At 39.5% G+C, this 26,981-nt stretch overlaps 1 protein-coding gene across 1 annotated transcript in view; it reads right to left on the bottom strand.

The window, feature by feature from the left end:
- The window catches only part of LOC138840395 (amine oxidase [flavin-containing] A), a 65,239-nt gene extending 38,978 nt beyond the window's left edge, over positions 1-26,261 (bottom strand). The window contains exons 1-3 of the mRNA XM_070040592.1: positions 24,898-26,261; positions 4,645-4,739; positions 651-788 (exon numbers count right to left, since the gene is read on the bottom strand). Of these exons, the coding sequence (XP_069896693.1) occupies positions 651-788; positions 4,645-4,739; positions 24,898-26,020 (1,356 nt within the window). The 5' untranslated portion in view covers positions 26,021-26,261. The remainder of the gene's footprint in view (positions 1-650; positions 789-4,644; positions 4,740-24,897) is intronic.
- Positions 26,262-26,981: the final 720 nt, after the last annotated feature.

The following is a 26,981-nucleotide window of genomic DNA, read 5'->3' on the forward strand; positions in this document are numbered from 1 at the left end:
ATCCTTCCATTAGAATGAGTAAATGACCCCTGTTCCTTCCAGGAAGTGGACTGCAATGTCAGATTAGAAACTTGATTTCTTAAGGTACCTTTCCAGACTCCAACTACTCCATGTTTGGCTTTCATGAGAAAGAAAAATGGTGATAACAAATTTTTTTGTGTGGATCTGGGCAGCTGAGTTTAATCAATCTTTTATTTAAGCAGCTAGGAAATGCACAACTGAGCTAGACTTCCCAAGTGTCAAAGCCAGGTAAAAAGAAATGATCAAAGTGTTCAAAAACATGCTAAGTTCTAAGAATGAAGAGACAGAACCAGGACAAAAGCTAAAGAGGTGGCTTCAAACTATTGTGTTCCGTGGAGCCTTACAGTTGTCTTAGCCTTACAGTTGTCTTCTAGATGAGGCTGCCTAGAACTGAAGAGATGTATGTGCGTGAGCATGTCTATCCAAGTAACTTCACCTCCACATGGATTTTACTTCATAGGAAATTTTTAAAAGATAAAAGGTAAAGGAAAAGAAGGGTCAAATAAAACTTTAACGTTAAGAGGCTATTTTTATGACTGCTTTGAGAAAAAAATTAGTAACTGAAAACAAACCAAATGTTTCTCAAATAAAATGCTTCACATTGGTCACGGGTAAAAGTTCAAACTTACCTTGACATATTGAACTAGGCGCTCACGTATATTTACTTTATAAGTCTCTAGGCCTAATTCCTTAGACAAGCGTAAGATTCTGTTCTGGGTTGGTCCTACGTAGGCTCCACCAACATCTACCCATTTAACATGCTCATTCTGCAAAAAAAGAAAAGTGGTTCGAAGACTTTAGTTAAAACTAAAAATCAGAAAGTATGATAAAAATGATCTTATTTATTTTACAAAATGGTATCCTATCTCTTCCTGATAAAGTGCAACTAAACAACTGGACACTTCAGAAGAGCTACTGGTGATCCATAAAGATGAAAGCACACTGCAGTATATTCTTTACAAAACACTTAAGTTATTATGTGTGCTTTTGCTAGAAGAGACACCAGATATTTATTAGGCTTGATTCCCTGACTGCCACTGGATAAAAATTTAAATCAACTCACATTGATGAGCTTATGATTACATTTTTTAAAACTTCCAGGGAAGAATGCATCATAAGAATACTAAAAAGTTAACAAGATGGGCTGGGAAGGTGGCTCAGTGGTAGAGTGCTTGCCTTACATGCATAAGGCCCTAGGTTTGATTCCTCAGCACCACATAAGCAGAAAAAAGCCACAAGTGGCACTGTGGCTCAAGTGGTAGAGCACTAGCCTTGAGTTGAAGAGCTGAGAGACAGTGCTCAGGCTGAGTTCAGGCCCCACAACTGACAAAAACAAGTTAACAAGATTCATATACCTACTAATTTTTTACAAACATGCAAATTCTCATAAGCTAAAATTGTTTTCTTACCTTCTTTTGAAAGCAGTTTTCCACTTTTCATATCTTTTCATTAACATAATGATTTGATCATCAAATTATAATATTATATATTTATTTGGTGGTAATGATATATAATGTATGTATACATATGTGTGCATGTATGTGTATTTATTTATTTATTTGGTGGTACTAGAGTTTGAACTCAGGGTCTCACACTTGCCGGGCAAGTAATCTCCCATTTGAACCACATTTCTATCCTCTTTTTGCACTGGTTATTTTCAACCAGTTTGTGCCACTATGCCCAACCATTGAGCTTCCCCTGCAGCTAGGATTAACCTGTATGTGCTACCACACCCAGCCCTTGGTGGAGTTACATGAAACCTCTTTTTTAAAGTATGAGATGACTCTAAGCTGGGCTGAATTACATATGTGACCTAGTCCTACTGCAGTTTACCATTAGTCCTAGTTGCAGGACACAACCAAAGTAAGAAGTTGACCAACACCCCATCATGCTTCACCCCTCCCCCCCCACTTCTGGGCTCTAGCTTTGCAAGACTGTTCACATCAGGCACTAGTGGCTTACACCAACAATCCTAGCCAATCAGGAGGCTGAGATCTGACAATCATGGTTCAAAGCCAGTCTAGGATGAAAAATCAATGAGATGCTTACCTCAATAAACTTCCAAAAGCCAGAAGTAGATCTGTGGCTCAAGTGGTAGAGAACTAGCCTTGAACCAAAAAGCTCAGGGACCATGCTCAGAGCCTGAATTCAAGCCCCAGGACAGGCACAAAAACAAAAGCACTGCTCAGGCTCCCAGTGGCTTCTTCAGTAGTAAGTAATCTCACCCCTACTGCCACCCCTACATACCTAGGCAATCCTATTTGTTAGGTCTCTGGCTCTCTGATGCTTTGAAAGTGTGTGTGTGTGTGTGTGTGTGTGTGTGTGTGTGTGTGTGTGTGTGTGTGTGTCTTACATGTGCACACATATAATTTTTCTATAGTGTGTGTGTGTGTGTGTGTGTGTGTCTTACATGTGCACACATATAATTTTTCTATATTTTTAGTACAATTTACCAATCTGTTATTTCCAGAAAAGGAGTGTACCCTCACAGAAGGAAATGCCAGTACAAAGGCTGAGGCAGAGAGAACCTAGTATATTCAATACCAAAGGAGCAAATGTGCCTAGAATAAAGGGAGCCAGGAAAGAGAATTGGAGATGAAAGGCTACTGGAGAGCACATCAAGTTATCCATGTTCTCTTTTAACCATCTATGCTGTCCTCTAAAATTTCTCTAGTATCCAACACCCATTTTAACATTGAAGAACAAAACTAGAGCTAGTACTCTATTAACTTCTCGGCTTTAAGGACTCTTTGGCATTTCCAAGCATGATGTCTTTAGAACATTGACACTCTCTTTAAAGTAAATAATACTAAATGAAAGAGTGAAATGGTTGAGGCATTTTACAGACATTTCTTTATGAAGGAGAAACATTCTAAATGTGGTCCCTTGGGTTCCACAGTAAGACACTGAAAGTACAATACTGTGATCTGGTATGCTGTACTCTTGTCTTTAGGGCCTTAATTTAGATCTCATTAGCCCCTGAAGATGCTGCAAACATGGAATTATATTAGGAAACACATTAGAATAATCTTGTGCCTGCCCTTTGAGCATTTCAACTTTATTATTTAGATTCTGAAGAATGATGGTTCTCACATCAGGGAAAATTGCCAGGTTTGGACCTGCTAAATTTTACCGAACAGGTATCAGGTAACAGTACCAAATTTGATATTTTGGTTATTTCTTTTCTTTCCTTTCTTTTTTTAGGTCCGAGACCAGGATTCAAACTCCGTACTTGCTGCTTTTGTTCATTGGCTTAGCACTCTACCAACTGGGAAACACCTCCAACCTTGACATTTTTGGTATATTAAGATCCAAAGTAGTTTTATGGCAGCTCCTCCAAAAATTATCCAAACGGATGTTATCTGAAGCATTTCTCACAATATTTGATTAAAAAATCCTGTTTGAACTATAACTTTTGTCCCTTCTTAAAACCTTCTTTTGCTGGGCACTGGTGGCTCATGCCTGTAATCCTAGCTTATCAGGAGGCTGAGATCTCAGGATAACAGTTCAAAGCCAGCCAGGTAGGGAAGTCTGTGAGACTCTGATTAATTGCCAGAAAACCAGAAGTGGCACTGTGGTTCAGAGCTCAGAGACGGCACCCAAGATCCAAGACCAAAAAACAAAACAAAAACAAAAACACCTTCTTTTCCTAGTCATTAGACTATAAATGCTAAGCGTTCATTTCTATGAATTTCTGAGGCTCCTTTCTTGTATACCTAAGAAGTTTATAATACTATGCTGTATATACACTAATAGTTTTTGTCTGGTGCTGACATATTCAAACAATGTAACCTAGCCAGGCAGCCTAGGCTATTAGTATAGATTAGGACAAGCATCGTGGAATTCTCATTTCCTTTATATAACTTGTTCTTAATGAAAATCTGCAACATGACTGATGCTTCAATTTAATAAGCGAAAAGTTTTAGAGATTAAAAACAAGTAAGGGCTAAGGGAATCTTAATAGTTATCTCCAAAATGAAGACATATATTTCAAACAAACGACCAAGGAAAGTAAGATTGATTGGAATACACTGCATACATGTATTAGAATGTCACAAAGCTCCTATCCTTATATAACTAAGGTAAACTTAAAAAACAATCCTGAGCAAAAGATAGTTCTGATTCCATATATGAGGGAAATGAGGTCCCCAGCCATCCAGGTGCTGCCAACATCAAAACTAGAACCAGCTGGGTGGGATGGTACATATCTGTAATCTTAGAAGGCAGAGATCAGTAGGATCACAGTTTGACAGTTTGGCAGTTTTGGAGACCCCTATTCTCAACAACTAAGATGGTCTTGGTGGCATGTGCCTGTGATCTTAGCTTTGAGGCAGTCATAAATCTGAGAATCACAATCCAGGCTAGTCTAGACAAAAACTCAAGACCATACCTGAAAAATAACTAAATCAAAAACAGCTAAGGGTGTGGCTCAAGTGATACACTACCTGCCTGTTTTCAATTTAGTTTCCTTCAAAGCCAAATAACATTGCTTACCCTTTATAAAGTAAAACCATATTCAAAGCCCTGGATATAACAAACATACTTTCTTAAAGAAACTGAACATACTCATGTTTTCTCAAATGGTCAGCCCCACTTGCAGTTTTGAGTATTAAAATCACTCACCCTCACAGTATATGTTCTTCCTCCAACTCTATCCCGGGCTTCCAAAACCAAAACATTAATATCATATTTAGACAAGAGTTTAGCAGCGGCCAATCCTAAAAAAAGAAGGAAAGAAATATTAACATCTATATACTAGATATCTAAGATTTGACCAAGTCTATCTATAAAATGAATGTATTGCACATGATCCACTGATTTTGTTTTTCTAAAAAGATCCTAGCTACATTGAGTCACCAGTATCATCTATTATAAGGGATCCTGATGGACTAATTTAATTATCTTGTATTTCAGGTTGATTTAAACAAAATTACTATTAAAATATGTATCTGTGTTTTCTGGAAATAAATATTTAAAGAATTTTATGAGCTCTCACAGACATTCAGTGGTACAAATAGAAATGGGGATGTAACTCGGTGGTAGAGTACTTGTGTAGCAAGCACTGCAAAAAAATAATGTTAATTATATAAACAGAAGCATGTGTTTTATCTGCAAATTTTCACTGCTTACACTAGTCCTCATATATCTATGCTTTTTCTTCCACTTAAAAATTTCATATTATGACCTCCTATGATTTATATCTAAAGGATATGCTTCTTAGAAATTGTTTCCCTCACTACATTGTAAGCTACCAAAAGGTAGGAACTACATACAAATATTACCTAGATACATGTCTAAGTGGTTGAGGAAAGGAGCTATTACAAGTGATTTTTAAACCCAATAATTTATCAGTTTAACTATTTATATCCTAAAGGCAAAGAATTGCAAACACTGTTTCAATAATGATTTATTTAGTGCTAGCATTAGACCTATCATCTTGAGATTGTATGTATAGGAAGAAGCAAAGAAGTGGGATTTTTTTGCTTGGGTAAAAATACAAATGTGCCAGGCTCCAGTGGCTCACACTTGTAGTTCTAGCTACTCAGGAGGCTGAAATGTAAGGACTGAGGTTTGAAAAGCCAATCCTGGACAGGAAAGTCCATGAGACTCTTATCTCCAATTAAATACCAAAGAGCCAGAAGCGGAGTGGTAGAACCCTAGCCTTGAGCAAAAAAGCTTAGAGACAGTACTCATTACTTGAGTTCAAGTCCCAGTTTGCACAAAAAAAGAATCTGCAAGTATAAGAACAATGAGATGAATAAAAGCTCTGTGGTCCTAAATATAAATTGGAATTATTAGTCTTAGAATTTGAAGGGGAAGAATTAAGTTATTTTAAGAAAATCTACTTGAGACAGCCCTCTGTATCCATGGGTTCTACATCCTCAGATTCAATCAACTACAGTCCAAAAAATACTTTCATACTCTGAAAAAAAAAAACAATCTGTACTAATCATGTACATACTTTTTTCTTGTCATTATCCCTTAAACAGTATAACTACTTACATGTTATTTACAATGTATTAGGTATTGAAAATCATCTAAATGTGATTTAAATAAACTATATGGATAGATTGCATGGATTCTATGTAAATTTTATACCATTTTATGTAAGAATTTGAACATCCATAGGTTCTGGTGTCCTAGTATCTTCAGCTACTAAGGAATGACTATATATACAAAGCATATTTTTCTTCTAAGTTGCTGACTAAATGGGTGCTAATGTTTCACGTTTCTTGTTTATTATGAACAAGACATTGATAAGAAATTTTCATGATAACTGCAAGGTTAAAAAAAACACAATAGGGGGGCTGGGAAGGTGGCCCAGTGGTAGAGTGCTTGCCTTGCATGCATGAGGCCCTGGGTTCGATTCCTCAGCACCACATAAGCAAAAAAAGAAAAAAAGCTGGAAGTGGCGCTGTAGCTCAAGTGGTAGAGCGCTAGCCTTGAGCTGAAGAGCTGAGGGACAGCACCCAGGCCCAGAGTTCAGGCCCCACCACTGACCAAAAAAAAGACGTTTAAGCCGGGTGCTGGTGGCTCACGCCTGTAATCCTAGCTACTCAGGAGGCTGAGATCTGAGGATCACGGTTCAAAGCCAGCCCGGGCAGGAGAGACCGTGAGACTCCTATCTCCAATAAACCACCAGAAAACCAGAAGTGGCGCTGTAGCTCAAGTGGTAGAGCGCTTGCCTTGAGCTGAAGAGCTGAGGGACAGCGCCCAGGCACTGAGTTCAAGCCCCACGACCGACCAAAAAAAAAAAAAAAACACAATAGGTTACAAATAAATCACAGGCAAACACTATACATGTAGAAAAGCTTTATTCATGAAATTGTTGCTGTGGATTTGAATGGAAAAAAAAACAATGATGTCTATTTGAAGAGGTAATTCTTAGGTTGTACTCTTTAATTGTTTTGTACCTTATTTTGTGTATCATTATGCATATTAATTTTTCCTTGTCACTACAAACTCCAATTATAGAAAAAAATTATATCTCAATGATCAAGCTCACAAATTAGTTTAAGGGCTTATGTTCAATCTTTGAAAATACTTAGCATTTGAAAATAAATAGGACAAAATTGTTAGAAAAGATTCCTAAGTATGAAGGAAAGCCATCAAATAAAATGTTACCAATATAAAAGTTGATTTTATAGCCCAGCCTAAAACACCAGCACATGGGAAGCTGAGAAATGACTGTAAGTTTGAGGCTACCATGAACTACATAACAAGATCCTATGTCAAAAAAGGAACTTAAAAATGATTACATAGTCACATTTTACAATTTTTACATTATATAAATAATTTTATATTAAAGCTTTTATTTCATTTTGTCCCAAGTAATATAGCTTGCTAAGCCAAACTATGAGTATTGTAAAGCATAATTCTTCCTTTCTTTCATTTTCTATACTTTAATGAGCATATGGAATCAAGAGTAAAATGCCTGATGTCCCAATCTTCCAAGATAAGGAAAGCGATTGATACAGATATGCTGGTAAATCATTAACTAACAGTGGGAAGGAAGCAGCTGTTTAGAAGCATTTGTATTTCCATGATATATACACACTGCCATTTCAGACTACCAGTGTGATTTCAGGCTAAACATAATTATTATGTTGGGGTTTAAAGTTGTTTTATTGTTTGGAGGGATTGCTGGAAATAAAACCCAGGCTATGTACTAAATGTATTAAATCAGCAAATATGAATATTTGTTGGGATATTGAAGCACAAGGGCCATCTTGAAAAGGTATCTATCAGATCATACTTTTGATTTTGCTTTTAGGTTATGCTTTTTAAAAAAGTGTTATACTGTCAAAAGTCTGTGATTCTTCTATCTGTGCTTTTGGAGAAAGCGGTCTAAATGAACACTGGCCCACTTAGAACTCTTCTCTCAAGCCATGGCAAATAAAAAACATTAGGAGGAAAAAAAACCTCAGGATACTCCAAGTGTCCTGTGGTTTTCTTTTTAAAAATTTTTATTGTAAAGGTGATTACAGAAGGGTTACAGTTACATAAGTAAAGGAATGAATAAATTTTTTGTCGAACAATGTTACCCCTTCCTCATTTTCTCCTGCTTTCCTTTTCCACCGCCCTGACTCCCCTCCCCTATAAGTTGTAAAGTTTATTTCCAACATAGTGTCTTTTGAGTATTGCTGTTGCATTGCTTCATCCTTAGTCCTTTTATCACCATTTCTGTTTCCCCTTCCCTTCTCCAAATCAGATAAACTTACAATACAAAGAGTACTGAAATAAAAAAAAAAAAAAAAACAGTGACTACAGGGGAAAAACATAGAGAAAATATAAGGACATCTGATCACTTTGAAAATGCAAACAATCTGAAAACAGGAAAATAGAGGCTCATAGGTGAGACAAATCCTTAAATTGTGGTGCCATATTTTAAATGACAATAATGAGTTTTAAACAATATGATTCTTCTCTTGCTGTCTCTCCAAACATCTGAGTTTTACAGAAACCAAAATGGAATAAATTTGATAGAGATTTTTTTGTTTTGTTTTTTATTCTGCTTTTTTTTTGTCAAAGCAAGTCTACTACAAGCAAACCTCATTGACAGCATTGGTCATTAAATGAGGAAAGCCTGGGTGAGAGATTGTATGCAGCTAGCAGTAATGTTGCCGTGGCAACCTCAAACCAAGCTCCAGCTCTTGAAAGCCACTGCTCATGCCTTCTGAAAGCCACTGCTCATGCATACTATATTTCCATAGATTTTGCAGGAATGCCGAATTTTCTGGAATGGCTACTATTCCCACAGAAATGGCATCGGATGCAATTCTAACCACATAGCACAACTTGGTATTTAGTAATATCTTTAACAAAAGTAACCCTGAAGGTCACCTTTTATCGTAATGCTCATAATTTTGCTTCAATCCTTAAACTCCTTTATGCTATACTAGGTAATGTTGATCATTCCTCTGTAAATTCAGGTTCTGTTCTTTCCTTATTTTCTCTGTCTCTTGCCTGTCTGCTTCTGTCTGTCTGTCTGTCTGTCTGTCTGTCTGTCTGTCTGTCTGTCTGTCTCTCTCTCTCTCTCTCTACCCCCCCCCTCTCTCTCTCTCTCTCTCTCTCTCTCTCTCTCTCTCTCTCTCTCTCTCTCTCTCTCTCTCTCTCTCTCTCTCCCTCTCTTCCTCATCATTTTTAAAGACAGGACATTGTTTATGAATACTAGGTTGGTTTCAAACTCACAGTCCTGCCTTAGCTCCACACTGCCTGGCTCAGGTTCTATCTTAAGCAATACTTCCCTGGTCCTGAATTAACTAATTCAGCACTTTACAAAAGGTATGGCTAAATACCTACTTGGGATATACACAGGATTTATCAGGGATGTTCAGTAAAATAAAAAATTCAAGATGTGCTACTCACTATAATGATAGCATACAAAAGGTGATAAAGTCTCTTGCCTACAATTGTAGCTACTCAGGAGGCTGAGATTTGAGGACCCCAGTTTGAAGCCACTTAGGGCAGAAATGCCCACGTGGCTCCTCTCCAATTAACCAGCAAAAACCAGAAGTAGAGGCTGGCTTACGTGATAAAGTTCAAGCCTTGAGTAAAAAAAATCAAGTAAGAGCTAGAAGCCCTGAATTTAAGCCCCAGTACAGGCAACAATAACAACAACAGGTACTAATGGAATCATTTAAGCTAGCTTGCCTGGAGGGATTTGGGTTGGCATCCAGGACTTTTGGAGTGACTAGCTTTGTTTAATGATAAAAGCATAGGAGCATTAAAGTGAGAAAAGAGGCAGTAACTCACATCATTACCAATCTTATTTAACATTACACCTCAAGTACTAACCAACTATTTACTTTTATACCTTCACAAGTAAAAGTTTATGCAGAAAATAAACCTAGCTCAATTCATTTCTTCATCCAGTCAGTAAATAATGTAGATCCTAAGCACATTCACAGATATGATACAAAGTTATCATGTGAAACTTAAATTCTACTGGGGAGGCAAAAAAAAAAGAAATATTGTGTTATAAAATATTAAGGAACTATTAAGTGCTATGAAAATAAATCAGAGTAAGGGGAGAGTGATGAATAGTGACATGGATTGCTTTTTTGATAGGGTTATCATTAAAGCATTTCCAGGGTGACATTAAAGCAGAAATTTTAAGGAAGTCAGAAAGTGAGCTATTCAGATATCAGGAGAAGATTAAAACAAGGCTGATGTCCTAACAGGGCAATGTGGCTTGTACAGCTAGAAGGCAGTGAGTGAGAAGATGATCCAGACTACAAGGTTCTCAATGGAAGAGTACCTTACATTGTTCAGGATAATATCAAAATTAGTCATTTTAATGGCTGTGGTATGTGGAGCACATGGGCAGCAAAGATGGCACTGGGAGGGGGTTGAGTGGGCAGAGCCTAATTTACTGTAGAGCACATGGGCAGCCAAGATGGCTCTGGGAGAGAGTAGAGTGGGCAGAACCCAATTGATCTTCTGATCAGTACCTAACCAGCCCGTGAAGGCTCAGGTGAATGATAGGGTGTGACCTTGACAGTGATTGGTTCCTCTTCCTCCCTTACCATACCACCCACCCTTTTTGTCTTTAAAAGGGGCTGCTCTCGGTTAATAAACGAGTTTTTCTACCTGCTGGATTTGGCTCCCAGCTGTGTCTGATTGTCTCCTGGGCTGAGGGAGGCTGGGGAACGGGCGAGCGCCTTTCCTCGGACCCCGTCCGTCTTTTGTGGGAAGGAGGAAGACCCAACAGTGGTATACAACAAAAAGAAACGAGTCATGACTCACTAATAGAGCACCAGCCTAGCAAGTGTAAGGCCCTGAGTTCAAGAATGGCTGTAAGATTTTTTTGTTTGAATAACTGAGTAAAATATAATGCCACTTACTAAGCTGGAAATAGCCAGAGTTATGTTTGGGGTTTTTTTTTTTTTGTCGGTTGTGGGGCTTGAACTCAGAGCCTGGGTGCTGTCCCTCAGCTCTTCAGCTCAAGGTTAGTGCTCTACCACTTGAGCCACAGTGCCACTTCCAGTTTTCTGAGTGGTTTATTGGAGATACGAGTCTCATGGACTTTTCCTGCCCGGGCTGGCTTTGAACTGTGATCCCAGATCCTAGCCTCCTGAGTAGCTAGGATTAAAGGCGTGAGCCACCAGCACCAGTCTAGAACTTTTCTTTTTATACAGGTCTTACTACGTTTTCTAGTCTGGCCTTGAACTTGCTATGTTGCCCAACCTGGCTTGGAATTTTTGATACCCTGCCTCTGCCTCCCAGGTGCTGGGAGAACACATTGTGTGCTATCATTACCAGCTTGTTATAAACTTCTTGATAACAAAATTACATTAAACATCTTTGATTTCCTACAATACAGCCCACTACATTGCATGTGTCAAAATGCTTGTTGCAACAAATGGAAAGATCACATACTAAGAAAAGAATGCTTTGTTCTTATGTTCATATGAGGGCAATAGGGAAATTTCTAATGCTATTGTCTTTGCTTTTACAAGGACAGGGTGTTAGGCCATTTGAACTTTGGCAGATTCTACATTTTCTGGTTTTTAAACCAGTACTGGACTTGTTGGCAAAGGAAAACAGAATATTACCATACAAACAAATTTCTTCCTAATATATACAACCATTCCTATGTATGTGTATATCTGTCTGTCTTTCTGTCTATATCTATATCCATCTGTTTTTTTGCATCCTTTCAGAGAAATTATTCACTGCTTTTGAAAAGGCCAAATCTCATAATCTCTTCAAGTTCCAAAAGGTAAAACAAAAGGGCTGTCTCAAAGGATAAACAGAAATAAGCTAACAATTAACTTTAATTTGCCTTGTATTCAACAGACTGGTGTCTAGACAGTCCTAATTTATTTGATTATTTTTCAGCATTCATCTTCACTTTAAATAAACAGAGCTCACCTAAGTTAGGGAATGTAATTACCTCTTAATTTATCATTTGCCCAGTTCTTTCAATGAAACTTAAACTGTATCACTGGCATTGCACAGAGTCATCCTCAGATTATGCACAATAGGTTATGATATATTTTAAAGCCATAGTTCCTGTTTTACCATACATTAATCCTCAAGAAGAAACTCTAAGGGAAAGGCATCATATTCATACGAGTTGAGATACATTATATTCGTTTTCCTTCTGGGAGAAATTCCCAGAGAACACTGGCATATTAAAGAACTTAAGAAGTCCTGTGGCAAAAAAAGATGTGTTAAACTCTCAATTCCTCTACCCCCTATCATTCTTCCTTAAAAACTAAACTTCAAAACACTTGGGCTACATGCCAGTGGTTCATGCCTGTTATCCTACCTACTTAGAAGGTTGATATCTGGAGGATTGAAGTTAGAAGTCAGCCTAGGCAGAAAAGTCCATGAAACTCTATCTCCAAAATAACAGGCAAAGAGCTTGGCTGGACGTGTGGCTCAAGTGACAAAGCACCAGCTGAGCAAATGAGCTCTCAGTTCAAACTCCCATAGCAGCAAACAAACAAGTAAACAACAACAAAAAACTCAGACTTTGATATGCTGGTTTCATCTCATACAGATTGCTCAAACATTTACAATAAAAACTCAGTGAACAATGCCTACAGCACAAGTTTAGATGTGGTAGCAAAAAGCTTTTGTGTTTCCATAGCTTATGTTCTACTGCTTCAATCATTCCTAAAATGACATTTTTCTACGACTTTAACTTTCATTGCCACCCAAGAATTGGGTGTAGTACATTACATAATAGCCTCTTTTAAGTTAATTCTTTACTGTTTAGTAAGGTCCCTAGAAAACATAATTGTTACATAACTGCACATTTGGACTCTTGGACTGAATATTCCAAGGACAATGCAAAGGACAGTCAAACATCAGCTTACACTAAAGCTTTCAAGGTACTGTTTCCAAAGCATTAATACATAGCAAAACCTACAGATTTTACTTGAAACACATAGTAAGCATACAGTAGACAAATATTGAATGAATGAATGTGAGTCCACAAGAAAAAGATTTTCAACTTAAGCCACCACTCGCACTTAACTAATTTGATTTGGAAATGGTCACTTTAAAGGTCGTCTCCATTACATTTCTGAATTTATCTAAAATCTAAAATCCATGGCACTTTGGTCCAGCATGACTTCCTCCATCAAATCCTTTCCTTGTCATTTCTTTCAGGTATAATTAACTGCCCCTTCTCTGTGCCCCTAATGGACCTCTAAACCAACCTTGAGTATAAATTGCGTACCCCTTATCCAATGATTCCAGATTTTGTAAATTTTCAGATTTTTGTCATATTTGCATATATACAATAGGATATCTTGCTGGGCACCGGTGGCTCAAGCCTGAAATCCTAGCTACCTACTCAGGAGGATGAGATCTGAGTATCACAGTTCAAAGTCAGCCCCTTCAGGAACGTCTATGAGACACTTATCTCCAATTAGCCACTAAAATACTGGAAGTAGAGCTGTGACTCAAAGTTGTACAGTACTACCCCTCAGTGGAAAGCTCAGGAGAGCACGCAGGCCCTAATTTCAAGCCCCATGACTGGCCAAAAATTAAAAAAAATAATTTTGTTAATAAAAAGTTATCTTGGGCATGAGACCCAAATCTAAACATAAAACTCATTTATGTTCATGCATATTTCATATACATATCAGAAGTGGAGCTGTGGCTCAAGTGATAGAATGCTAGCCTTGAGCACAAAGCTCACAGACAGCACCTAGGATTAGGGTTCAAGCCCCAGGACAGGCAAAACAAGATCTTTTTATATGTTCATATATACTTTATACAGACAGCCTTAAGGTGTTTTTATACTTTCTGTGCATGTGTTTTTTTTTCTTTTAATTTTAATTTTATTTTATTTTTTATTGTGAAAATACTGTACAGAGGGGTTACAATTACATGGGCAAGATAATGAGTACATTTCTTATCAAGCCTCCTCCTTTGTTTCCCCTTCCCATCCCTTCACAGCCTCCCCCCATCCCCCCACCTGAACCTCCTCCCCCCCCCACCAAAGTTGTAAAGTTCGTTTTCGACATAACGACTTGTACATATCATTGTTGCAATGGGTCCACCTGTATCTCTATTTAAACGATTTGTTTTTTCCCTTCCCCTCCACAAATTATCCTGACATCAAATACAGTGAAAGCAGGGGGAGGGACATACAAAGCAACAAAGAAATAATCTTATAAATGTGTTAGAAACAATCGCATGAAAGAAAAAAACATTTGAATACATATCTTAGGGTTCATTTCCTTAACATCAACTTATCTGACCTTTTCTGCTTGCTCAGACATATACTAGTAATTGCAAATAAGGGAAACCATGGGACCTATGTTTCTTTGGGCCTGGCTTACTTAATAGAATTTTTTCCAAGTCTTTCCATTTCCTAACAAATGGGGCAATGTCATTCTTTCTTAAAGAAACTTCTCTGAAGAGGAAAGAAGGATGGCCAATAAACGCATGAGGAAATGCTCAACCTCTCTAGCCATAAAAGAAATGCAAATCAAAACAACATTGAGATGCCACCTCACCTCAGTCAGAATGGCTATAATCAAGAACTCTAATAACAACAGATGCTGGAGGGGATGTGGACAGAAGGGAACCTTACTACATTGTTGGTGAGAGTGTAAACTTGTTCAACCACTTTGGAAAGCAGTATGGAAGTTCCTCAAAAGACTCCAAATAGAGCTCCCATATGACCCAGCAATCCCACTTTTGGGCATTTACCCAAATGTTCAAAAACAAGACCACACTAATGCTACCAGCATGACTATGTTTATTGCAGCATTATTTACCATAGCTAAGATATGGAACCAACCCAGATGCCCCTCAGTAGATGAATGGATCAAGAAAATGTGGTATATATACACAATGGAATTCTATGCCTCCATCAGAAAGAATGACATTGCCCCATTTGTTAGGAAATGGAAAGACTTGGAAAAAATTATATTAAGTGCATGTGGTTTTTTATACTGCAACCTGTCACAGGAAGTTACACATGGAAATTTCCACGTGTAGCATCATTTTGACATTATTTTTTCTCTCCAGATTTTGAGTTTGGGATATCCAGATCGGAGGTGCTCAATCTGTACCAACAGTATTTCAGGCTTATAGGTAGATCCCCTGCCATACAGACAGGTCCTATATCTCACATATGTCACTGGGCAGACAACTGTATAAACTAGAAGGCAGCGAGTCAGTGGCTCATGCCTGTAATCCTTGCTATTCAGGAGGCTGAGATCTGAGGACCGTGGTTCAAAGCCAGCCCTGGCAAGGAAGTGCCTGAGACTCTTATCTCCAAAAAACCACTCAGAAAAAGTGGTGCTGTGGCTCAAGTGGTAGAGTGCTCACCTTGAGCTGAAGAGCTGAGGGACAGCGCCCTGGCCCAGAGTTCAGGCCTTATGACCGACAAAAAATAAATAAATAAATAAACTAAAAAATACTAGAAAATACCCTGTGATCAAAACTTCCCTCTTCAATGTTGCCTGAATTTGGTCTAATGCCTCCAATGGCCAATTATCTTTATAAGCTATTACAAATGTGTATTAAATCATAAATGTATATTTAATATTAACAGCTTCATTTCAATATTAAAAATCTCTAAATATCAATTCTGGTAAACTACTAACATAATCACACGACCATAGCCTTCTTTTCACTGCCTTCATTGATGATTTCTCCTCCATTTTTTTCTTTACAAACACATCAGGTACACTGTTCTCTCTTTTTTTTGGGGGGGGGGGGGGAGTCCGGTAATGGGGCCTGAACTCTGGGCCTGGGCGCTGTCCCTCAGCTCTTCAGCTCAAGACTAGCGCTCTACCATTTGAGCCACAGTGCCACTTCTGGCTTTTTTTTTCTTTTTGCTTATGCAGTGCTGAGGAATTGAACCCAGGGCCTCAGGAATGCAATGCAAGCGCTCTACCACTGAGCCACCTTCCCAGCCCTGTTCTCTCTTTTTTTAATTGGCTAATCTATATATTACATTAGACTATATATATTATTATATAAGTTGTATTTTTAATGATATGGCTTTAGGTTAGCTTTGTCATGTGTTAAGACTTATGCTTAGGGACTGGGAAGGTGGCTCAGTGATAGAGCTCTTGCCTCGCATGCATGAGGCCCTGGGTTCGATTCCTCAGCACCATGTAAACAGAAAAAGCCAGAAGTGGAGCTGTGGGCTCAAGCAGTCGAGTGCTCGCCTTGAGCTGAAGAGCTGAGGGACAGCGCCTAGGCCCAGAGTTCAGGTCCACGATCAGCAAAAAAAAAAAAAGACATGCTTAGAAGCCAAGTCTATTTTCTTTTTTATTTTAAATTTTATTGTCAAGGTGATAAATTCTCTTTATCATAGACTTAAGAAACAAAATGTAGGTTTTCAGCCTAAATGTTTTGACTACTTTTGCCATGTTCTATTTACAAATTGATCACTACTAACATTTAGTGATGGAACAAATCTTTAGTATTTTTTTAAAAACTGCATCTGTAATCTGCCCAGTAATCTGCCCAAATTACACTACAGGGACTGTGACACTGCAGAGGTTTCCACAATACTGGATGTTAGCCTGGTGCAGGGGAGGAAAGTTTGTGGGAAAAAATATGTGTTTTTGTAGTGAAAAGGTCAAATAGCTTTCACCAAATTTTCAAAAGGATATATGGCCCCAAACCAGATCAAAACTATTAAATTTCTACATATTACTCTAAATTTGCTATTTTTAAACATATGTTTGTCACTTGAGTATGATTATACCTAATAGAATGCCTCATATTTTTAATTTAAACATTCACTGAGGAAAAACAGTCCACGTAATAGTCTCATGTATAAACTACTGTCAAGCAAGTTACTAGATTTATCGCCAAGCTTCAAAGTAAGCAATAGTTAAAAGTTATTGCAGAACTATGGATAAACTATAGAGCAAGTTCAATGAAGTGGGTAATAAAAACATACTGTCCTGGAAGTCAATATTTTAGGAGTCCAGGATAAAATTTTGTTATTAAAACTTTTCTGGCAGTCGGTAATTTGTTTATAGCTCTAAGCTTCTGTATCTGTCCTTTTGAACTCTTACAGAAAGACATTCTGTGATCACTGGACATGGTTAATATGTACTTAACTCTCAAAGCTTATTATTTGGTTTTTAAGTTATTGACACTTTTACCTATTCAATCAATTAAATATTATTAATAAGTGGAGCTTTGTTTACATTCACCTAGCAACTAGAAAAGGCTTTTAAGAATCAGAGAACCCATAAAGAAGGTGTGAATGAGAACCTGAGAAGAGATGCAGGTGCTGATTTCATTTGGTGGAAGACGTCAGTTTGAAAGATGATGCAAACCATTTCCAGAATAAAGCATAGAAGAAAACAAGTTGAGGTTCTAGTCTAAAAAAGAAATCTGAAGATATAGACCTACATCAGATATAGTTTAACCCAACCTTTTATGTGACAAAACAACAGCTCAATGACTTTACATTTTCCTCATACACAACACTAGATGACAATATAGCATCAAACAGGTAATTTGAAGGAAAACACAAGTTGCTAGTAATATATATATATTTATTTATTCATTTATAATATTGAGGAGGAGAATGTAGTCAAAATATGCAACGTATATCCTATGAAATCAAGGCAACTGAGGGGAGGGGTTGGGCTAGAAGAGATGAGGGAGATTGATGAAAGGGGTGACATGTATCAAGATGCATTGTACTTATAAACTTATTTGTTGAATGTGGGACTCCTTTGTACAACTACCTAAAACAATTTATAAATTAAAAAATGAAAAGATACATACATATATATATATATATATATATAATCTGTCATAATAAAAAGTAACACCAGTGGCTCATGTCTATATTATTCTGAAGGCTGAAGCTCAAACCTGGAGGGTCATACTTTGAAGCCAGCTGGGGCAGAAAAGTCCATGAAACATGACCTCCAAAATAAGCAATAAATAGGTATGGTTGAAGGCATGGCTCCAGTGTTAGAGCACAAGCCATGACTGAGCAAGCCAAATAGGTCCCCTCCCCCCAAAATTCTTGAGTTCTAGCCCCAATACCAGCACATGCAAGGCAGGAGGAATAATCTCACCAATCAACTTGTCTGAACTGAAAATAATAACCAAACCCTATCACCAGGAAATCTATCCATCTCATACGTGCAGGCATATTCCTTAGACAAGTATTTACTGGGTGATAGCACTTTCTAAACTACAGGACTGAGAATTTTTACAAGCCAAGAGTGATATAAAACTACATGTGATATAAAACTGAATGATAAGCTGGTGCTAGTGGCTTACGCCTGGTCAGGGGCTAAGATCTAAGGATGGCGGTTCATAACCAGCCCACGCAGTTAAGTTCATGAGACTCCTTATCTCCAATTAACCAACAGAAAACCAGAAGTGGCACTGTGACTCAACTGGTAGAGCACTAGCCTTGAGCTGAAGAGTTGAGGGACAGCACCCAGGCCCAGAGTTCAAGCCCCATGACTGACCAAAAAAAAAAAAAAAAACCTGAATGATGTAAAACTGAATGTTATATAAAACTACTACAATAGAACCTCAGTTGTATAGGTATACCAATACAAATCTGGATATACCTAAACCCAAACACTGCAAAAATATTCATAAATTAAAATATATTTCTATGCTACAATTGCATAGAGTACATGACCCAATATTATTCAAGAGCTTCTACCATTATTTTTCTCCAGAATTGGTCTCTGTGATTCATAGAATATGACACTTAAACCTACCATTAAAACTCCTTTTTGATATTAGCTGAAGATTATGTATAAATTCAAATCAATTAGCATTGAGTACATGCTCAAATTGCCCATTAAATGTCAGATCCACCCAAAAGCCTATTTAATAAAGGTTTTATTTTTAAAATCAGAACTCAAATAAATGCAATTCTTATATTTTTTACTCGTCATTTTAAACAAGGTTTATACAGTCAAGTAAAGGTAACTCAGTTTATTTTTAATAAAAATATGGAAAGCTGAGGCAAAGTAGTATTGTAAGAGACATAAAATTTATTCTCATTCTCAATGAACCTCAGAGCATCTAAATAACTAAGGCAACAAAAATAAGTGCCATTATTGTTAAATGGAAGCTTTTCTGAATCACTGCAAAACCATATAGGATGTGCTGCCAAGTTCTAAATGGTCATTGCAGAAATGATTCTTATGTGATACATTTCAGTAAAAAAAAATAGAAATTGGGGTATCTTGGGCCTTCAATTGTTGTAACTTGGAATATTATTCTTGCAAAAAACAGTTTTTGTGTCTCAGATGCTGAGAAAAAAAATCAATCTCCATTGACCTCTGGGTAACTAGGAATTTCAGTTCTCTTAGTGGAATGGAACTGGGCTCAAGAACAAAAACAAGGGGGTATTCTACTACTCAGACTATTTAGCTTTTCCTAAATGACATTGGAATTTAATTATAAAAGCCAGTGCTATGATTAAGATGTTTTCACTGTGGTAACCATTCACAGTTCTTACAGGCATGAAAATCATAGGCAGACATGGCACAATGACTCATCTCAGTAGCTAGCATCAATGGGGACAGAAAGCAACTATTTTCCTCTCCTGGCCCTTCTAATATGGGTTAAATTAAGTATTGCTAAGGTCTAGCTTATGAACCTTATAATTATATTGGTGCTCCTCTGGTCTCTACTGTTGGGTTAAAATCCTGTTGCTTCTCCCAAGGTCCCAGTACTTTATTTTCATTCAGAACATTAATGATTATCTCACTATATTCGTGTTAATTATTTTCCCACTGGATTACTGCTTCCAAGAGAATAAAGGCACCTTACAGGGTGTTACTCATCTTTATATCTCTCTTTCTTGTGAACTAGCCACTACCTAGTATATAGTAGGGGTTCTAAAAAGTCTGCACAAGTCCAGGAACCAGGGTTACCTCTATTAATAATGAGTTGCTTAGAGGGATAAAGCAATCATCTTCTCTAGCTGTGTTTAGAGCTGCACTCAGACTAAGGAGATACTGTCAGGAGGATTAAAATCTTAGGTGATTGACTATAATGCTTTTTAAAACCCCTTTGATCCAAATACTCTGAAATCCCAAACACATTCATGAAATATAATGTCCCAAAAGGGTGGGATTTTGTCGATTTTCCTTATTCTATCTCTAAAGAGAGCCATTTTACAAACGCTCAGATAAGGGTGAATACTAAATCTCCCATCACTGGTTTTCTGTCATTTGCTCTATTTGTGGTAACTTGTGCATAAAACCTAGCATCTAAATGCAATGACTGGACCTCTGTCCTTAAAAATCAAATTTAAAAATAAGAAGAAAAAATAAGCATAAATTGCTAAGTAAAGATTATAAGCTCTACAAAGCATAGAAAACAATGGAAGTCACAATGATGAAGGAAAGGATCTTCACTCAGGCGTTATAGGATAGATAAGAGGAAAGAAACATTTCCATGTAAAGATGAAACCAGAGAGAGCATGAAGGTACAAAGTAAACATAGGGTAGCACTAGAATAAGACCCAGTGTGACTAAAGCTCAAGTCCATATTGGGGAAAAGTGGGTAATCTAGTTTTTCAATGAAGTAGGAACAGATAATTAGGGTAAAGAGTGGGATGGGCTTTGACAGTCTGATAAGAGGAGACCAGAATGCCTTAAGCATAGAAGAAACATGATAAAACAAGTATTTAAGGTAAACCAAATCCAGGAGAATAATGTACACAGGATGGATGTGAAAGGAGAACCACTTCTGCAGAGTATGGTCACTAGGAAGATATTATAACCAGGTAGGCTTCAGGTTTCATAAGTCTCCTGAGGATGGGGGCAGAAGAGTGGTACTAGGGAGGCAGAAAAAGAATTAGTTCAAGACAGGAGCTACAGGCTCCGCTAAAAGGTACAGGAGGACTAGGGATGTATAAAGTGATGAGGCCCTGTGTTAGATCTCCAGCACATTAAAAATAAATAAGGGGCGATATGTGGAAGATGAAAGAAAATGTTTCAAAAATGATGGAAAGGATAGTGGTGGCGATAAAAGTCAAAGCACTGAGGAAGAGAAGCTGGAGTGAAAAGCATGCTGAATCTGTAGTATTTAAGTGTAAAATATGCACGAGCAGATAAAGTATTTGACAGGAGTTTGGAGGAAGGATTCAAATTAGAGATGTCTAACTCAAATTATAGATTTCTACAGATAAGGAAACATTGAAGGCCTAGTATGAGAGAGGGAAAGAATGACAATAATCCTAAAGTGATGAACAACAGAAACATGAGGTTATTTCAAAACTAGATGTCCACAACAATATAAGCTCCAGCCAGGTGTTATAAAAGCCAATGCTATGGTTCAAAAAGCTGTGATCTGAGGATTAAGGTTTGGAGCCAGCAACTATCAGGAAAAAATGGAAGAGTGATAGAGAGTTAGAGTACCACCATGAGAAAAAAAGCCAAGCAAGAACATGAGGCCCAGAGTTCAAACCCCGGTACAGTAGGGTAAAGGGGAGGGGAGAGGAAACCATAAGCTAAGTGAAAGGAATAAAAAAGGAACTATCAATGTAAGAATAAAAATTCAGTATCTTATAGTGTCAAAGAAAACATGCTTTAAGAGTTTTATTATATATATATATATATATATATATATATGATAGTAGATAGATGATGATGGCTAAGGGCCACAATATGTTAAAGAAGTCACTAACACTAGAGAGTAAGGAAAGGGGAGACATGGTTCAAAAACAATTGTACTCACTACCGGACTCATGTAACACTACCGGACTCATGTAACTGTAACCCCTTTGCATATCATCTTTACAATAATAATTAAAAATAAAATAAATAAAATTTGAAAATTTAAAAAAAGAAGCCACCAACAGCAGTGGATGTGTGGCTCAAGTGGTAGAGCATCAGCCTTGAACAGAAAAAGCCAAGCAAGTGCACAAAGCCCTGAGTTCAAGCCCCACTACTGGTATACATGTGCACACATGCACACACACACATACACACACACACACAAGACAAGCAAAAAAAAAAAAACCCAGGCATTGGCTATAACAAAAATACCTAAAATTAGCAGGGTTGTGGAAACACCCTCTTGACTGCTAACAGTATATAAAATCATTTAATTGGCTGGAGATAGAAAAAAAAGGTTAATGGTTGTAAAATATTCTTTTAAACAAAATAACAAAAGGGGGATCTAGCAAGATACTGTTACTCTTTGTGGAAAAAATAGTCCCAATTCTCTAATTGTAAATCAACTTTTGAGACATGATCTCACTAAGTAGTCAAGGTTTGATCTCAAACAGGATTTTCCTGACTCAGTTTCCCAGGCACTAGGATAATAGGTATGTCCCACAATGCCTACCATTGGATCAATTTTGAGTAATGTCATTTACTCTTTCAGGAGTTATATTGTAAGAATAATACTGAAGGTGCGAAGTAGTGCCATTGAAATGTGCAAGCCTGGTAAAAGCTATAGAAAATATCCAAAAGCATTTAAAACTGTCACTGAGACAATTAAGTGCCCCATGGAGTATGAACACAAAGACAATATTCTATAAAGTTTCCCAGTACGCCTCTCAATTATTTATGAAACACCCAGCCTACACATAGGACCTAACATGAGGCAGACCTAAGTCTATTTTTATTTTAGTTACAAACTCTGAGAAAACATCACAGAAAACAATGTTTCTAGTAGTTTGGATATTAAAATCACTCAGATCTGAATGATAGAGATGGCATTTAGAGGAAGCCAAGTGCTTTTCTCAGTGTCACTGATGGACTGGAAGCTGGCCTCTGGAATAGGGGTGTGAACTACTATGCAAGAATTTCCTCTAACCCCATCAAATAAAAATTAACAATTAATAATGACTATGGGCACATACTAGTTTTGTGGGGCTTTACACAATCTGGGTGCTGTCCTTAAGAAATATGACAGAAAGCCCAAGAGTTGGTGGCTTATACCTGTACTCCTAGCTTCTCAGGAGGTTAAGATCTGAAGATCTGCAGTTTGAAGTCAGCTGGGGCAGGAAAGTTTGAGATTCTGTCAGCAACTAACTACCAAAAAGTCAGGAAATGAAGCTGTGGCTCAAGTGGTAGAGCACTAGCCTTGAGCAAAGAAGATCAGGGACAACTCCCAGGCCCTGAAGTCAAGCCCCAGGACCTGCATGGGCTAACGTGCACACGCACGTGCGCACGCACACGCACACGCGCACACACGCACGCACGCACACACACACACACACACACACACACACACACACACACACACACGAAGACACAGACAGCAAAATTGTGAATAAAGCATGAGAGGTTCAACAGCTGCCTTCTAAATCAGCTTCTGTTATTGACCAAATATTAGAAATCAGGTATGGAAAAGGAGAAACAGCAGATAACACAGATGTAAAACAAAAGACAAAATTCTATCAAAGAAAAGGACAAAAATAAAATCCCAGATAAACCTCTGAATTGTATGGAAAAGACATAAATCCTTATTCACACTATACATTACCATTATATTTATTTTCTAGTGATAAACTATCATGTCACTTCTAGAAGAGCTGCCTGGAAGGAATAGTTTGTTTTTTTAATACATCAGGCCATTTCATTGTAGGCAGTCACAAATATTTGTTGAGAAACAAGAGGAATATTCTTTTTCTTATTCTCCACTAGGATCTGTTTTTCTCTGAAGCTCCAGACTACAGGCTTGTTTTTGCTAGCACTGGCTAGAATTGTCAAAGCAATAATTTACACCAATCTCTTATCTGGTTTTTAGGACTGTTTGCCCTTACAAGCAAGACAAAGCTATCTGTTTCCAAAAATTAATCTATAAACATGTTCAGAGTCTCCTCAAAGGGAATATTTAGAAAAATTATTACTGTGGGAGTAACCTATTATCTTCCACCTTCCTAAATCAGATCCTGCAAGTATATCTTTGAAATTGTTAACACTTCTTGGGGAAAGGGACAGGTTAGTGTAGAGTTCTAGCTATAGCTGAAAAACACATACATTTTAAAATTTTTAAACATTTCACCAATTATGATAATGTAAGTGGTAATTAAATACATCAATCTTGATGAGACTTTCTAGAAGATACTAAAAAGGCTCATGTAGCCCTTATTTGGTCAGTTACAAACCCAAGCCAGGACCAGGGTATACAGTTGGAGCTCTTAGTAAAAGGAGAACATAACAGGACACTCCCTAACTTGCCCTTAGCTTTGGCTTCATAAAAGGATTCCCTTTGGGCAATAAATGCCCTGCACTTTGCTGCAAGTTCTGAAAAAAAATGACAAAGGTTAGAAATACATGCTCACTCCCTCTTTCCATTTTTTTAGCTACATTTTCCCTATAGAATTAAGCCTTTTGGTTCTTCATCAACCCAATTGTCTAAGGAAAAGTGATTTAAAGAAGCACAGAATTAGATTAATCCTACTACCTCAATACAACAGAAATTCACAGGCTGATATTCTGCAAGGGAAAGCATGTACAATCCGGGAGGCAAACCAGCCACCTCAGGAACTAGGAGGGTCTTAAGTGACAGAAAAATCGTTCAGCATCTTCCCAGCTGAGTGATTTATCTCAGGAGAGTTACTCAAACTCCTCAGTTGCTTGGTTTTATAATTTTGTACCCACATCCTGGGACTGTTGAGCACTGAGGAAATCCACATAAAGTGCCAAATGTAACTACACAACAAGAACTAGTTAAGTATGCGCCTTTAACAGCAGCAGCAGTAGCAGTAAAAATTATTTTGCCTCCCTTCCCTAGTTCACACCACCAGTAAAACTGACCTAACCCTCCTTCCCATTTAGCAGAATCTGGGACCCCAGCCACTGTTACAATCTTGCTTGCATGCACCAATGAGATCCCCCAAACACTACAAAGACACTGCAAGTTCCCCACTCCGGGTTAACCAGAGTCCCTCAAGCCAAACCACGGGTTAGGGTCCACACTAACCTGAGATACCGCCTCCAATCACGACTACGTCGAACATGTGGCCTGTAAGATTCGCCTTCTCCCGGTTCGCCATGCTTTGGTTGGGATGCTCCACAGGCGTGGGTATCCAAGTGCCGAATGTGAAGGTTGGAACGGACCTTTCTACTGACTCTTGCTGGGAGTCTGGGGGCGGAGCCGATCTTTCCACCCTTACCCGGGGAGAGCCGGGCCCAGAGGGCGGGGCAGCCCCTTGTGCTGACACTAGGGGAGCGCCTGGGGGCGGAGCTGATCTTTCTAGAGATACCCGGGGAAAGCTTGTCCCTAAGAATGATGTGGGCTCGTCTACAGACACTCGAGGGGTGTTAGTGGGTACGAAGGGAAATTGTATTGAACCCGATGGGGAGCTGGCTGGTGAGGGTATGAAGTACCCTACTCCTGTTGTTAGAGAATTACTGGGTGCAGGAGGTCCTGGAACTGACAGTTGAGAAAGAAAATAGGGTGCAGAAGAAACTGGTATGCTCATCCAAGGGTAGCTGGACAGATAGGGAGTGGTGTCTTGTGATGACACTCGGGGAGTATTATTGGGTGTAGGAGGTGTTGGTACCGACAGTTGGGAAGAATCTGGAGATCCCTGAAATCCTGATGAAACCAATACCCAGGGATAGCTGGACCTTGAAGACATAGTAGGATCATGGCCTGACCCTTGTGGGGTGCTGGCCACTGAGGAGGGGATAGAGCCTTGTAACGTCCCTTGGGGAGTGCTAAGTATAGAAGACATGGAGGACCCGTGTACTGAAATTCGGGAGGACTCCAAGGGCTGGAAGGATTCCCCTGCCAATGACTGGAACACGCTAAGGTCAGGGGTAGAGGCATAAGTGGCAGGTGGGTGGCTAAGGCCTGGGGCGCTGAAGCCCCAGGAGCCAGTCTTGGCATCTGGGCCAACCACCTGCTCAGAACCGCTACTTAAATGAGAGGGCACACTAGAGACCCAGGACCCAGTCAATCCCCGGCTGGACACGTTTGACTGGGTGTTGGAAAGTGGGTGCGCGGGGGCGTGCCACTGAGACTGGGTGCTCCACTCGGAAGGGCTAGTCGAGGTAGCACCCGCGTTGGAGACAGGAGGCGGGGCCGTAGAGAGGGCCATGGCTGGAGCCACGGATGGCACCAGCGGCTGCCGCGGTGGCTGTAGCGGCTGCGGCGGCGTTAGAGCCGGTGACGGCGCTGGAACTGAGGCCGCAGAGGAGGCCAGAGCTGGTGGCGACGCCACAGCTGGTGGTGGCGACGCCAGAGGCGATGAAGCCGGTGATGGCGCCAGACCCGAGGCCAGCACCGGGCTCGAGACCTTAGGAGCCGAACCCTGGATTTTGGTAACGGGTTCCCCCTCACGTCGCTTTCCGCGACGGCCGCCGCCGCTGCTGCCGCCGCTACCGACGCCGCTGCTGCTACCACTACCGCCGCCGACGCTGCCGACGCTGCCGACGCTGCCGCCGCCACCACTGCCTCCACCACCACCGCCGCCGCCGCGACCGCCGCCGCCACGACCGCCGCCACGACCGCCGCCTTCGCTACCGCTTACGCTGCCGCTGCCTTCACTTGAAGCGACCGGGAGCTTGGCACTCATGGTTCTTAAACTCGCGCCGCTACCTTTGACCCTCCCCTACCGACGCTAGCCTTAGGGCCCCAGCAGTTACCGTCCCGCACTCTGAGGCCCGGCCCAAACGCCCGGCCCACACAGAGGCGGGGAGATGAGGTGTTGGTAGGATCTGGCTCCGCCTTCCCGCCTGCTGCTGGCGCGCGCGCGCGCGCGTGCTCGCGAAGAGGCGTCTATCTGGTAGCTGCCGGGCGATACCACTGCTTGCGGGGGAGCGTTGCCCAGGTGTTGGTTAAAGAGGAGGTGTGGATGTGGTCGGTGGATTATTCACCAGGTATTTTCACTATAACGATTTAATTTGAAGAGAAATGGGCTTCAGAGTGATCAGGAGAAAAGCAAGAATTTGAAGAAAGAGACCACATAGGTCTTGGCCGCGGGATCACTCTACCTCCACTTGGTCTGGTCTGTTGGTAACGTCACCTGAGTGCGCAGCAGCGCGTCCTCCAGAATCGGA

This window comes from Dipodomys merriami, unplaced genomic scaffold, assembly GCF_024711535.1.
Source record: "Dipodomys merriami isolate MVZ:Mamm:240054 unplaced genomic scaffold, mDipMer1.0.p SCAF_3, whole genome shotgun sequence".
Lineage (NCBI taxonomy): Eukaryota > Metazoa > Chordata > Mammalia > Rodentia > Heteromyidae > Dipodomys > Dipodomys merriami.